At 54.0% G+C, this 14,835-nt stretch overlaps 1 protein-coding gene across 8 annotated transcripts in view; it reads right to left on the bottom strand.

Annotated features, from left to right (window-relative positions):
- Positions 1–1,012: 1,012 nt before the first annotated feature.
- EXOC6B (exocyst complex component 6B) overlaps positions 1,013–14,835 on the bottom strand; it is a 293,346-nt gene continuing 279,523 nt past the window's right edge. For all 8 annotated transcript variants that reach the window (XM_040555319.1, XM_040555320.1, XM_040555322.1 and 5 more), the window contains 2 exons: positions 11,388–11,500; positions 1,013–5,999 (listed from right to left, as the gene is read on the bottom strand). In XM_040555319.1, the coding sequence (XP_040411253.1) occupies positions 5,873–5,999; positions 11,388–11,500 (240 nt within the window). In that variant the 3' untranslated portion in view covers positions 1,013–5,872. The remainder of the gene's footprint in view (positions 6,000–11,387; positions 11,501–14,835) is intronic.

Below are 14,835 nucleotides of genomic sequence, written 5' to 3'. Positions count from 1 at the left end.
TTTCGAGGAATTTGTGGAACACAATCGCAGCAGCCCCCCAGGCAGCCCCTGCTCCTTTTACACAGCTGCTGCTTTCCAGGAGGGAGTCCCCCAAATCTTCTGCTCCTCCACCGTCCTCCTGAGCCCTTCCATCATCCTCCCCATCGCCCCTATGGGGGCAGCACCCCCGGACCGCCCCAGCTCGGGGTGCTCGGTGTCACCCAGCTCCGGACATGCCCCGGCTGAGGCTGCACCTCTGTGTAGTTCCCCGCTGAGATTTCCCGGTTAGACAGTTTTTAATTAGTGCATGTCACGTTGATTTTGTATCACTTTAATTTCCTAATCAACATGCCGTGCGGCACCAAGTCAAACGTCTTACAGAAACCCAAGCCTACTGCACATTTGGTGCCAGGGCCGGGAGGTATTTGGGGAATCTAATACCCCAACGCGGTTAGGGCCAGAAAAAAAAAGCTAATATAATCATCGAATTGCAAAGGATGATAAATACCATGAAAGAAAATATGCAATGTGAGCGGGAGAAAAAGATTTCCCATAGAAGGCTAATGCAATCCCCCTCTGCCTTGATGAAGTGCCTATTATCTTTGCTCTGCCCTCCAAATCTTAATTCCTGCTCAGGATTACTTTCCCCATCTGCAGCCGTAGATGCAATCAATGAGAGCAGAACACACATTCCTGGAAGGCGGCTACTTATTCAACTCAAGGCTTGGGTTTAATCATGGTTGTTTATGGTAGAAGCCAATTAAAATAGCCACTGAATTAGGCAAAAATTGGCTTGAGCCCCCAGCATGCCAACGCGACGCAGGGTATGGGAGCCGGCGCTCCTTCAAGGGTGGATTTCCCAGGACAGACCCTAAAACCAGGCAGCAAACCTTTGCTGGCTGCACAAAAGGGATGCTGAATTCCGTCTTTTACGGGATTTGGGTTGTTTTTTTTCTGGATGGAGCCAGAGAGGGCAAGGCAAAGGCAGCGCTTTGAGTGGCGCACAGAGCCACAGCGAGCACAGGCACTTAGGTAAACAGTTAAATGCTGTATTGTTTAATGGCAGTTACAATAGGATAAATGTACAGTCGGAATCAACATGCTAATTTCTAACGCAATTTAACCTGTAAACCATGCAGTCCGTTTTTTTTTTAATCAGTCCGTCTTTTTCTTGTTGTTGTTTTTTAATCAGTAGCTCTGCTAGTGAGTTTTAAGGAAAAACGAAAAAAAAAAAAAAAGTTCCCTTTAAAGTTAAACCTAATTTACTAATTTTTCCCCTTATTGTGCAACGACTTGTGCAAAAAAAGCTGCTTTCACCACATCGTTAGTTTACAAACTCACGCTCTCCCCCCCTCCGAGATGAGAAAAGGCAACGCCAGCAGCCAGTGGGCACCGAGGGCTGGGGGCTGGGATGGAGGAGGGGGCTCCTCCAGAAATGCTCGATGGGTGAGCCATGCCAGGAACCTCGGTGCCAATGGGATTCCCAAGGGAGGCAGACGCACGACCCTACAGAAATTGAGGTGCTGCCCCCCGACCCGGAGGAGCGGCCGCGGGGGCAAGAGAGGAATTGCAAGGCAAAGAGCAGCAGCAGCATCTTCGGAGGTGATGGGAACCGACCTGCTCCCAGGACTCATCCTGAGCCCCCCTCATCTGGTGTTTTTGGGGCAAATCCTGCCCAAAATCTCTTCCCTCGAATGCACAGCTTGCCCAGCTCGCCGCACAGACGGGTCCATCCTGAACTCGTTTGTGCTGACATTTATTTTCAGGTCGCGTGCCCTTCAGCCTCCCCATGGAGAAGTTGCACCCGGATGCTGTCAGGGGGTGTACAGGGCTTCTGCCCCCCCCCCGGGGCTGTAGGAAATGGGGCACAGACACCCTGAGACACCCTGGCAGCTCGGGGATGGGCTGAGCATGCAGCAGGGTGGGCGCTGGATGCTGCAAACCACGCGATGCTCTGAAAAGCACCAAACCAGACCTAAAAGGAAAGCCACATTGAGGTGCGAGAGAGGTAGGAAACAACCGGGGACAGGGATTCCTCTGCTCGGGGGGGGATGAGATGAAAGAGCTGATGCCAACGGAGGGGTCCCCAGCGGCACGAAGCAGACACCTCCAAACGCCCCAAAATGCCGCAGCCCCCCCGGGGTAGCTGCTCCCCACGGAGCCCGGGCTCGCGGCCGGATTTAGAACAAAGTGCAAAAACTGCGAAGAGCTTCGGACTTGAACCCCAGCCCTAGGAAAACAAACAGAAAATGTCCCTTTCTCCCTCGCCCGCCCCAAGGCCGTCCCCTTAACGCAGCGCTCCGGTTTGCCTGCAGCTTCGTGCCTTGGAGAAGGCAAAAAAAAAAACAAAACTTCCTGCAACGCAGAGGCTGCATGCACAGCCTCTGCAGCTTGCAAGGAAGGTGAGACGTGGGCATGCTTCTCAGCAAGGTAAGCTTTTTATATTTTTTTTTAATTATTTTTTTTTTAAAACGATTTTCTTTTTTTCCCCCTGGTGCTGAAATACGTTTGCCAGGCTGGGGTGGAGAGGGAGGCTAACCCAGTCTTTTCTACAGCCACTGCTTTAAAAAAACCTAAGGGACGAGCAAGGTATGTACACGGGGGTGTTAATAGCAGCATTGTTGGCTCCGGGGGTTGCAAATCCACAGTTGCAGCAGCGGGGTCTGCCCCTGCCTCCCTAGTTATAAATTTCTAGCAACAACCCTTCCCTCGTAAGCAATACCATCCGTATCGGAGGATACCAGTCATTAGTAAGAGATTTAGAGGGGATTTTAAACGTCTTCCAGGGCTTTTTCAGCAATCTGTTTAAAAGATTAATTTTATTTTGAAGGGATGGAACTGCATCTCTCGGAACAAAAAGTTAATTAGGACCAGAGCCCCGAAATTCCATTTTTCATCTCCGTTATGTGACTTGTGGTTAGGTGCTTGACCTCCCGAAATCAGAAACTCCCTGCATCTCTCCGTGGCCAGGCTGGGCTTTCCCAGCAGCGAGTCCTGGCCCCAAAGCGAGGTCTTGCTCCGAGCCCCGGCGGCTCCGAGCTTTGTGTGCAGGCACCAGAGCTGCCTTGCACAACGCGATGCCGGAGCCACTCCTCGGGGAAAAAAAAAATGGATTTTAGAACCAGCAGCAGGACCTTTTCCCGGTGCTGCCAGCCCTGCTCCTCGCCGCGTCCCGCAGCGGACACGCGGGGAAGAAAAACCATCAGCGCTGCAAAGGCACCGCCTCTCCCGGCGGCGAAGTCGGCGGCTGACAAATGCGATTAAAAATTGTGTTTGACAGCCTATCCTCCCCTTAATAAAAACTGGAAATGCCAGAGTGCCTTATTTGTCATGCTCGCTGATGCTCGGTTACGCTGTTGCCAGCATCTGTAGCAGCTTGATTGCGAAGAATTTTAAAGTGCTTGTTACCACAGAAGGGCCCTTCACGCAAGTGCCACGTGGATGGAAGCCTCCCCTGCTCCTGCCACCACCTGGTGTCTGGGTTTTCCTTGCTAGCTCTGGCCTCTGGAGAGCTCTGTGGCCCGGCCGAGGCAGGGCTGATGCTGGAACCAGCCGCCCCCACCTGCTTCTGCCACCATCTCGCACTCCTGTCCCTGCGCCTCTCATCACATCGGCACCACCAGGTGATGGGGAGGAGGGACAAAGAGCCTCGAGGTCCTGCGGCTTGTGGGACGTGGCTCAGCTGGAGGGCTGGGAGCTCTCCATTTTCTCTTTCTCAGCTGTGAAGGATTTGGGATGCCAAGGCAGAGCTTGAGGCCACCTGGGGCTCCCACACGGGGTGAAGCCCCAAGGCTGGGTCACGCTTGAGCCCAGCATTTTGGGGAGCAGGAAAGGGGTCGCCAGCGGGGTTCATCTTCACTTGTCCCTGCCTGGAGAGAAAGCCTTAGCTGGGCTGTATGCAGAGGTGTCTGCAGAGATGATCCCTCTCTGGCCACGCTACCGACAGTTCTCACTGAGCTGCTCCCTTTACTTCCAGCCTTCTCGCACGTACTTCAAAGAGGTGTTAAGACAAAAATACCCTCTGATCCCCCCAAGAAAGAAAGGAGTCGTGAAGTTAGGTTCCAGCATTTGCTCTTCCCTCATGTTAATGAAAATAATCCACTGGTCCTGGTGGGTGGAGATTGCCGTGACGGGACAACAGCCCCAGGAGCTCATTGCTTGCAACGTGCCTGTTCGCTCTCAGGGTTAAGTAACACGTACCCTTATCGAAAACAAAACAAAAGAAGTATTGCTGAGGACCAAGGAGGGAAGATAAAGCCCCACGCCCTTCGTGCATCCAGAGCTGGAGTGGCAGGGGAGCTCCCCAGGCAAGAAACACAAAGCGAACCGTGCTCGTGGTCAGAAAGCAGAGAGACCAAATGCCTCGAGAAAGCGCAGCTGCCGTCCTGCAAACCCCGACCTGGCAGCTCTGCACACCTTGCTGAGCGCTACGAAACCCTTCCCCAGCTTCCAGGAGAGGTTGGAGAGCTGCAGACCCAACGCATACAAACGTTACAAAGCCTGCACTGCCTGTGCCCCTGCTGGAGCAGCCCCGCCGGGGACGTCTCGTGCCCAGCGCCGTTTAATTCCCTGCGGCATCGCGGGTTGGTGGCAGGGGGAAGCGGCTGGATGAGCTTTCACCTGCAGTAACTGGAGTCAAAAGGGTAAAGAAAAGATACGGGCAAAAGTCCCCTCTCTGTAACCCGAACCCCGGGCTTAGCGCCCTGCTGATAGCAGCACTGGGGTCCTCCAAGGCTGCCCTGATGTACGGGCACCTCCAGAGCAAAGAGGAGAGTTTTGCCCGCAGGCACTTCAGAGCCGGGCTGGTGGTGCGTGATGCTGCTCTGGGGTCACCTCCCACTGCCAGCCTTTGGGGACATCCAGGAGGCTCCCGTTTGTCACCCTGGGGAGCTTGCAAGGCTGCTCCGAGCCAGAGCGCGCGTGGGAAGTGGAGGGACATGGCACCAGAGCAGCAGGAGAGGGGAGATGAGGAACCAGCATGGAGAAGAGATGCAGGGAGAGGAAGAGCAAAGCTCTAAGATCACCCCACACACCAGGGAGCCCGGTCTGCCCACAACCTGAGCGGGTTTCCCTCCCGGCACCGTGCTGGACACAGCAGCAGCACCCTGGCGCCAGACCGGCCCCGCAGGGCACCCCACTGGCTCCCCCTCTTCCCATCTATCCAACTTCAAGCCCTTTTACATTCAGTGCGGGGTCCAAAAGACACCGGCAGCTCCTAGAGGCAGAGCTCAGGGTGCATCTGCTCCCTTACAGCCCCACAGGAATGGGCTACGGCTCCCTGCAAGCCACCTGAAACCGGGGTGGGCATCAGCCCCTACAGGAGGAGGAGGCGAGAGGCTGGGGGATCACTTTGCCTCTCTTCCTTCATAAACCCAATCCGCATGTTGGCAAGGCAAGCGAGCGAGTGACCCTCTTTCTGAACGCGTGCTCCTTTTCACCGGAGCCCACGAGAAGAACCTGAAACCACGACTCCTCCCTATATTTTTTGTTTTCGCTTGTTCTGCAACTGAATAACTTAACAAAAGGAAGTCAAACCAATTCTTCGAATTTGGCTTACAAAAAAAAAAAAAAAAAAAAACATAGTCTGGGTGTGAACTTCTCTTTCAGGCTTTACCGTCCCTTTACAAGCCCCTGAAAATAGGAGTTTGTAACGGAGACTCCTGCCAGCACCCTCGCTGCACCAGCACAGGCAGCGCTGCCTCTCTTCCCCGGGATTGCTTAACGAGGAACGTTTGGTCAGAAGGGTAGGTTTCATGGATTCTATACAGGCGAATAAAAAAATACATATATATTCTCTTTGAACAAGGATCCCAAGTCCGGGCGTGTGGAAGGCTGCAGTGCAGGGACCGGCGCGGCGCAGGTCCCGGAGTGCGGTGGCGGGCGGCCGCGGCCCTCACGAGTGATGGCTGTTGATGAGGCTGCGGAGCTGCTTGGCCACGGTGTCTATCAGCTTCTGCTTGTCCCGCTCGTTCTTCCGAAACTGGGCGAAAACGTTGTTCTTCCTGCTCGTGTCTCGCATCCTGCGCAGAGCAGAAACAGTCGGGTTACGGCACGGGCGGCGCTGCGCCAGGCTGTGCCAAGCCCCGTGGCGAAACGCCGGGGAAGTTCCCCTGCTTGGGCCCACCGAGGAGGTGACTGCACCCACGGGGTCTAGCCCCAGGTTTTGTGTAAAGATGGGCACACCAAGCCGGGGAAAGCTTTACACAGTTTGTATTTTTCCTTTAAACCCTGCCAGTCCCGGCCCATGTCACCGCAGGGTACCTGCCCCTAAAGCCAACCGCTGCGACAACGCAGAGTCCCTAATGCCCCTCGTCCTCCCCTTCCATCTCATTACGTGGCAAATGACAGTGCTGGAATATTAGGAGGGTCAGGAAATGAACTAAAAGAGCATAAAATCGACATTGTTAATAATTCTGATCTGAAATGGTGCATTGCATGCGGCCAAGAGAAGCAGCTCTGGGGGCAGCCGTAAAGTTTTGAAATAAAGAGTTGTGAACTTAACGCACTACACAACCTTAAAGGAAGGCACCCAGCACTAGTCTACAAATCTTCTCGAGATTTGTGTTGTTTTTTTTTTTAATTACATCCAATACACGAAGTAGCACACTGGTCTCCACAAGGTCGCCGAGACCGAAGAGGCAGAGAACAGCCGGTGGTGGGATGCGCCCAGGAGGCGAAGCTGGTGCAGCTCCATTTCTCTCCGGCATGCAAAGCTCGGGACTCATGCACGCTTGCATTCGCAGATGCATTTTCGGGGCGGGGGGGGGGGGGAACAACATCTCGTTACACAGTTCAAGCGGGAGCTTTGTGCAGGCAGGGCATGTGCTGGGAAGTGAAGCCACCCTGCAAGGGTCAGCCGTTCACCCGAGCATCAGCAGATCCTAAAGGCAGCAGGCTCACGACATCCAAGCCGCTGGTTCTGCGCTGGCACTGCTCTTTATAACACCACAATTTGTAAACGATTTTCTCAGTGAATCAGATCTGGCAAAGGCAGATGGCTTTGAACGAGTCACACAAGCCTGTGTTTTCGGCTTGGGGTACCTAAGTGAAGCATTAAGGTGATCGGGACACGGAGATGACAGTCCCTGGAAAGCTGGCAGTTTATCAAACAGGGGGCTGAGTTAGCTGAGCACAAAACAAACCCCTTCAAATTCATGTAACCGATTAAAAAAAAATCTAAGATTTTTCATGCTTCAGTCTCCCTAAAAAGAGCCAAAGGGAATCTGAAATGTTCCAAAAAACATCCAGCTTGGAACTGAAAATAAGGATAACAACCTTATCCCAAAGGCTAATTTGCTAATGTTATAAGTGCCCAAAGACACAGGATTAGAGCCGAGCTGCTTTCCCAACAGTAACAAGATAGCTTGGAGCAATTTTATTCAGCAAAATAAGTACTTTTTTTTTCTTTCTTTCTCTCTTTTTTTTTTTTAACCAAAGCAGGTCGCCAGCTGCTCCGCTGCAGGAACCAGGCAGCAGTCGTGCTGCCAGGAAGCAGGGTTTTGAATCAAACAGATCAGAGGTGCTGCAGTACCAGGAATTTAGGAAATAACCAGCCTCACGCAGGACATCGATTCCTCCTGCAGCACTGCGCAACTCCAGCAGGGTTCAAAGCACCTTCCCAAGAGGGCTGAGAGCTCTGTTCCTATTTCACAGGTTATGCAGGGACATCAGACGTGCTGCAAGCAAACCTGTACCTTGGGAAACCTCCACCCATGGCCATCCATCACTGCCTGCCGCAGGGAGCTCGCAGCAAAAAGCACCGAGGTTCTGCCTCGGTAATACCCACAGGTAATGCGAGGGGAATTCAGAGCAGAGCATCCTCTGCCTAACAGCCCTCATCCCGGGCAGCTTTTATCCTCGGATAAAGCTTTTATCCTTGGATAAAAGCTCGTGGGATCTGCTCAGATGTAGATTTATTTCCACAAAATGTTTGGAACAAACCGCTGGGTTGTGTGCAAGAAACCCTTTGGGCGTGCTTCCTGCCGAGGGGGTTGTTGGATGACTGGGATGGAGCTGCGGGGATAAAGCATCCGGATCAGGGTGCACAGCCCCGAAGCTGGAGCACGTAGGGCTGTTGTCAGTGCACCGATCCCCTCCTGAACCCGCCGTGCCTGAGTGCCTGGCAGGGACAGGAGGTATCTCCGGGCATCGTGTGGATGTGGAGCACGAAGCTGTTAACAGCTGGATTTCCTTCACGAATTAACTTGCCTGCAGAACATCAAATCCTGCAAAAACTAGGGGTGCGTGCGTCCCCACTGTGTGCAGTGGGCATTCTCCTCCTACTCCTGAATATCTCACATGTGCACACAAGGTGAGACGGCTCCTCTCTATAAAGAAAAGGGTTACAGAACTGCAAAGTGCCTACCAGCCCTCCAGAGGAGCTGCACTAGCCCTGCTGGCAGGGAGCAGGACTGGAACGGAGGGTATTTGCTCAGGGCTCACGGTGCCTGCCACCTCCCCGCAGGCTCGGGGTGTTCGCAGAGCAAGCCCGTGCGTGCCTGCCGGGGATGGTGCAGGCGTACCCTCGAGCTCCAGGTCCAAAGGGTGTTTCTCTGGGTGACGGTGTCAGCACGCAAGGCTCCCACTTGTGTTACTGCAGAGGTTTGGGGTCACGGAAGCGGTCTGGATGGAGAAACACCCTTCCAACAGCCAGACTTACCCCATGCCACCCCGGGTTGGCGTTGGGATTGGGGTTACGAATTCTTTTCCCCTTTCTTTTCCAGCCCTGGGCCATAGGAAGCGCCTGGCCTTTCAGGAGCTGGAAGGCACGGCCCCAGACAGAGCTGTGCATCCCGACGCCAAGAATATCAGGTTTGAAACAGAGAGGCAGCGTTTTCCAGCAGCTCCGTGGAGGATTGACACTTTTATTCCTTTAAGCGTGTGCCTGCAGAGCCCTAGGACAACCAAGCCCGGTTTTATAACGTGGTCCCTGTGTGTTGGCCCGAGAATTAAAAGTAAGAGGAAGGGAAAGAGAGAGCTCAATGCTGTCCCCACCCCGTCAACAAACACCGCCTTAAATAGAGCCAAGCTTTGTCTAAATTAATCTATAAGAAAAAAAAAAAAAAAAAAGCAACACAGTAAAAACTCCTCTTTTAGTTCTAATTAGTGCATTTGAGACGATAGAGTTACCGGAGGGAACCATTTCAAAGGCAGCTTGCATTTAGATCATTTAGTGCTCCATTTAAACCAAACAATAAAGTCACTGCGAGGTGAGGGTAAAAGCCCAAGCAAGCAGCATACTTACACTCGTGATATCCTACGAGAGATGTGTGATTAGGAAAAGAGATAATCATGAGAACAAGTTAAAAAAAAAAACGCATGAGCGGATCAGAATTTCACGGCGCCCTGGCGGCAAAGCTCAGCTACGTGCGGAGGGGGCCGGGGAGCTGCTCCCGACGTGGGGACGGGAGGAGATGTGCCTAAAGCTGGAGGCTGGCTCTGTGCAGAGACTTGGGGGCGATGGACAGAGACTCCCCAAAGGGTCTGGAGTCCGACCAGGGTCAGGGAAGAGCCTGGAGCAGCACGCAGGCAGTGCCAGGGATGCTGCGCCGTGGGCATGCAGGTGCCAGGCCGGTGACTGCAGCGGGGCTGGGGCTGGGAAGCAAAGGGGCTGCACCTGATCGCCCTTAAAATGAGTTCTCTTTCTAGGAGAAGGCTGGCAAGCCGAGCCAGGGCTTGTGGCCTTTTAATGACACCGCTGAGAGCGGATGCTGCACGATCCAGTGCTACCTGGGAAAATGGCACGGGAATGGGGGATGAGAGCGGAGCCAGGGGTATGGACCTGCCTTCCTGCTCTGCGCTCCCAGTCCGCAGCTGTGACCCCAGCTGGCTGCCTGTTTCCAGCCCTCTGGTTAGGTTATTCTGCCTGCTTCATGTCCAAACTTTATTTTTTATTTTTTATTGCTAGCTCTGAATATACTGCACACTTTTACGTCACGGACGTGGGGTTGCAAACGTTGCAAATAATACAACACATTGCACAGCAGATATAAACACATCTATAAAATAATGCTGTAATGTCTGAAAGTGCTTTACACACACCAACTATTTCAGTTTTGTCCCTGTGTACCAGACTGATATCATTTGGATGCCATGAGTTGATGTGAAAGTGGCTACTCTCGTCTGTGGGAGAGGAGGTGGGGCAGTTATGTGGACTGCAGACAGCACGGATGCAGCTGCAAAGCTTAGGAGCACACCAAGTTCAGTCTTCTAAAGGTTTAAGTCCAACTCTGAACTGGTGATCTTCTCCTCTACGTTGCAACAGAGAGAGAGTATTCCAAAAAACAGCTCGAATTCAGCCCAAGGATCTGATTTCCTGTTAAACCTGAACAAATCGAGCTGCAAGCTCACTTATCCTGCCCGCTTCTCCATGCGAGACCTATCAATGGAGCGGCCATGGCAAAAGCTGCTTGGATTACTAATCATTACTTTTGGCAGGCTGTTCTATCAGATAAGCAGTAAGATTTTTCTATCAGGCCTTTTCTATCTGATAAGCTCTCTGGCTTTCTACCAGAGAAAGTGACATCTGGGCCACCTCCTTCCACGGGCAGGACAAGTGACCTGGTGGCTCCTGTCTCTGCCATTATGTCCTGGAGGGTTACAAGTGAAGCGAATCCCACTCTTTGGGACTGAAGCCAACATCTCCTTCCACGTCTGAGTGCACCGTTTGGGCTGAGAATTTCAAAGCCTGGAGTTTTTGACCCCTGGTGCTCCCGGGCGTGCATTCGGTGAGTGCCTGCCATAGCTCACGGGCTCGCAGGACTGCCACCACCCTCCCCGCTGTGTTCTGGGACGGATCCCACACCTCTGCAGAGATCCCGTGGAGCTGATCCTGCAGATCTGCTGGTCCTCAGCACAGCCCCAGGGCTTGGGCTGATGCCCTGCAAAGGCTTTGCTTGTGTACACACTCCTGGGGCTTGGATGCACCCTTAGCAGGGGTCCTGTCCTCCCTAAGAGCAAGCCTTGGAGCACACGGCCACCTGGAGACACTGTCCCTGTCCCACAGCTGGGCTTTTAGCACGTGGTCTATGCCACAGAACCACAAAACAGAGCTAAAAGTGCCTGCGAGCTAGCAATTTTTGTATGAATTTGGGAACTAGCTTGAGGTACACCTCTGTACAGTGGAAGTCTGCTATGACACAAGGAAAACTCCGCATAAAATGAAATAAAAATAAAAGGCCTTAACCAAATCAACACTTTTTGATACAAATACTATAGTTCAGGGTAGTGGGATAAAAGAGGGTTTTGGTAGCACTCCCACTGCCCACCCGGGGCAGAAACCTCTGCCTGCAGGCCCCGCAAGCAGCTCCCGAGGCTGCTCCGGGCAATGAAAGGAGCTCCTAAAACATGCGCTGCCCTAAAGGGAGATGGGGCTGGAAACGTCCCGGGGCGCCTGGGCCCGCACTCACTTTTCCAGCAGGACGAGGGCTGTGGTGGGGTTCACCCGGAGGTACTTGCACGTGGGTTGCCCGTAGTCAGCCAGGTACGTCGACCAGTCCCACTGGATGAACAGATCCAGGAGCTGCAGCAGAGGCAGGGAAGAAAAACAAACAGATTTTAAAGAGCTGGCGAGCGAGCAGGTGGTTTAACTGGAGCCTGGCAAAGATCCTGGGCAGGTGGTGCGAACCAGAAAAGCCATGTTCTGCAGCAATTACCTCCTAGCCATAATGCCTGCTGCACTATCGCTGTTTTTGGGAAGAAATGGAGGTACAAAGGATGTGCGTGAGGACTGAGACACCCCCAGGAGGTCGGTGGCAGAGCCAGAATAAGAGCCCAAGCACCCTGATGTGCTAGAGCAGGAGGGCACCTCTGTGCTTGAAGTCACCATGATTTTTTTTTTGCCCCCAGCGAACCAGGGGCTGCATTCAGACGGTGCCACGAGGATTTCTCATCCCGCCTGCTCCCTTTCCTAGCATTTTCCAAGTGCTCTGTACGTGTCCCCAGTGACTGCAGCTCCCCAGGGACACATCTAGGAGCTCAGTGGTTTATCCGAGGTGAACTCAGCCACCGAAGGAGACCCAGGTGGTTTCCAGACATTCATTAGAGGAACCGCTGCCGTCCCGGACTGCCGCGGGGCACGCAGGAGGTAGAGGCAAGTCCTGTGGTAACCCTGCTCCAGCCCTCAAAATCCACACCTGAGGCCATCCGTCTCCACAAAGCAAACCTGCACGCACCGGGCACGGACACCCAGAGCCCCCCCGAGCTGATTTGGGTGGGGAATGAGCCAAGAGCCCCCCGGGTGTCCCCCCGCGCCTGCCCCAGCCCTGCACCGCGATGCTCCGCACCACGCTCTCCTCCACGCTGCCTCCCTTGTCAGCACTTCCAAGGGCAGCAAAGCCAAGGGAGAGCTCCCACATCTATCCGAGAGGACTCGGGACTTGCTTCCCCACCCTGCCACCGCTTTTCCCCCACGGGGGCACAGCGGAGGACGCCTTAGTGCGGGCAGGCACCGCGCGCATCCCAGCCGTATAAAACATGTTCATTAGGAGCTGCTGCGTTTCTTCCCCACCCTCAAGCCTTCCGCCCCGGAGAGCTGCTGTGACTGCTCTATTGCAGGACAGGCTGCCAAACACGGGGACATCTTCATCGCCCGTGCCTGGGCGTCCCGGTGCCCACCCCGAGGAGAAGGGGCCCCGCTATTCCGTCTGGCCGTGACCGTCCCCAGGCGAGGCGAGGGCCATAGAGGGCTCATTGTGCCCCCGTCTCCATGGTTTTCCTGGAGGCTCCAGCACTGTTTAACAACACAGCCCGCCCTGCAAAGACGGGGATTTGGCTCCTCGAAGACCTCGAGGTCCCAAACAAAAATGTGCAACAAGATTCTTTTTGACTATGTAGGTCAGAGCAAAGAAAACAAGCTGTCGGGAACAATCCCCCGCGCTGGCGGGGGGGACGGATTAGCCGGGACCTCAAGAGGGCTTTTCCAGCCCGTGGTCCCGCGCGGCTTTGTGCGGCAGGTCAGATCTGGGGCCCTTTGTGCCAACTACAAACCGGGGCTGAACATCATCGGCGGGAGTTTTTTTTTCCAAAGGGCACCTTAAAGCCCCAGCCCGGGATAGGATTTCACGTGCGCCTTTCACACGGCGCAGCGGGGCCAGAGCTCTTCTATCGGGTTTGTCCGCTGCTCCGGGAAGGGCTGTACAGGCTCAATGCCTTCCCCCAGACCACCAGAGTCCTCTCGTTGGCAGTCTGAGGGGCTGAACGTGCCTTTAGCAAGCCACGGACAACGGAGCACAAGTTATTTCTGCAGAAAGTGCATGGCTGGACCGTCCAGGGACCAGGTAGCAGTTCATGTGGGTTAGAAATAAAGTCCCAGAAGAAAGGGACTAAAAAAAAAAAAAGACAGACAAAGAAAAAGGGAAAGATTAGAAGTGGGCTATGGGAAGATTTGAATAAAGCAGCCTGAGGAGCTGTTATAAACAGTACGGGGAGGCAGCGGGGGCAAGGCAGAGGCTTGGGGAGCTCTACAGGAGCAGAGGGAAGGGCTTGGGCAAACCTCTCGTGCACATCTCTGAAAGAGAGACAGAAATTCAGCCCTGGGATAGTTTAAAGCAGAAATGGAATGAACGGGCATCTAGGACAGCTTGCTCCCCAGCTCAGGAGCCCGAGCTGAGGTTTGCTGATCCCACTGAGCCAGGTGACAAGTGGCCGGGATGGCGCACGGCACAGGGACGAGCCGTGCTGGAGCCGGGCTGGGCTTCATCTCCGCTTCAATTCCAGCCGCTGGGGCTGGGTTGAAGCAACGCAGCCACCATGCATGAGGCTGCACACTGCAGCGGGTGCCCTCTTCTCCTTGTGCCATGCTTGGGTGCTCAAGCGTACTGCCAGCGGGATCAAGCCGAGGCACGTCACCCACACCGCTGGGACCTGCCAGCGCTGGGGGCACTGCGCTCACGCTGGCATTGCCCTGATGGGGTGATGTGATAAGATGTTTTATCTTAATCTCATTTTTCACTCAGTTCAGTATCTCCAGGTGCACACACGGCTAAAAGAACGAAAAGAAAGCACAGAAACCCAGAAACCCACTAAATAAGCACCACCCTAAACCCAAACCCACCCAGGTTGCACCTTCCCTGTGTGCCCGGAGAGCCACACTCCCGCGAGCCGGCTGCTGACACTGACGGATAGCCTGAGGGTTTTACAGCTGATGGCCCGCATCGATCTTGCCTGCGAGGCAGGATCAGGGATGCTCAGGGCCGAGCTCAGCACCGCCGGCGCTTGCAGGGCTCTGCTGCAAGGCGGGCGGCAGAAGCGGGCTGGGGCTGGGGGAGAGAGGTCCTGCAGGAGGAAGCCTGCACGGCTCAGGGCGAGCTGTCTCGAAACGATTTATCTGTCACATAAATGCGGTTTTATTGGTTTTACTGTTTCAACTTTTCACCTCTGCTGCTAAATCTGAACGACACCGAAAAAAAAAAAAAAAAAAAAAAAGGAAAGGAAAAAGTGGCTGCACGGCGGCGCTGGGCAGCCCGGCCCCGCCACGGGCTGCAGTGGCCTTCCAGGGGAGATTCCAAATAAAATATGCAAATACCATTAATTCTTCAAACCGGAGTCTGCTTTTCAAGGCTATAAATCAAACTCGACAGCACATACGCTGGGAGAAAGGAAAAGAAGAGGGGAAGAAAAAAAAGAGGAGCTTGTGCTGCGCTACGGGGAAGTGCGGCGAGCCCTGAGAGCTGCGGACGTGCTCGGGGCCGGCTGCACCCGTGCGGCTGCCCGGGGGCACGAGGAGAACATTTTCCACAAGAGGTGTCCGTGTTCAAGTACGTATTTCTAAAAGTGAAGAAATGGAGAACGGCTCGGGTAGGGCTCCAAAAGAAAGGTAGTGGAAAAAAAATCTGTTTTTATACACACGCGCAGACA

This window comes from Cygnus olor, chromosome 4 (assembly GCF_009769625.2).
Source record: "Cygnus olor isolate bCygOlo1 chromosome 4, bCygOlo1.pri.v2, whole genome shotgun sequence".
Taxonomy (NCBI): Eukaryota; Metazoa; Chordata; class Aves; order Anseriformes; family Anatidae; genus Cygnus; species Cygnus olor.
The sequence above is the reverse complement of the archived record's forward strand: the minus strand, read 5'-3'. Positions and strand labels throughout refer to the sequence as shown.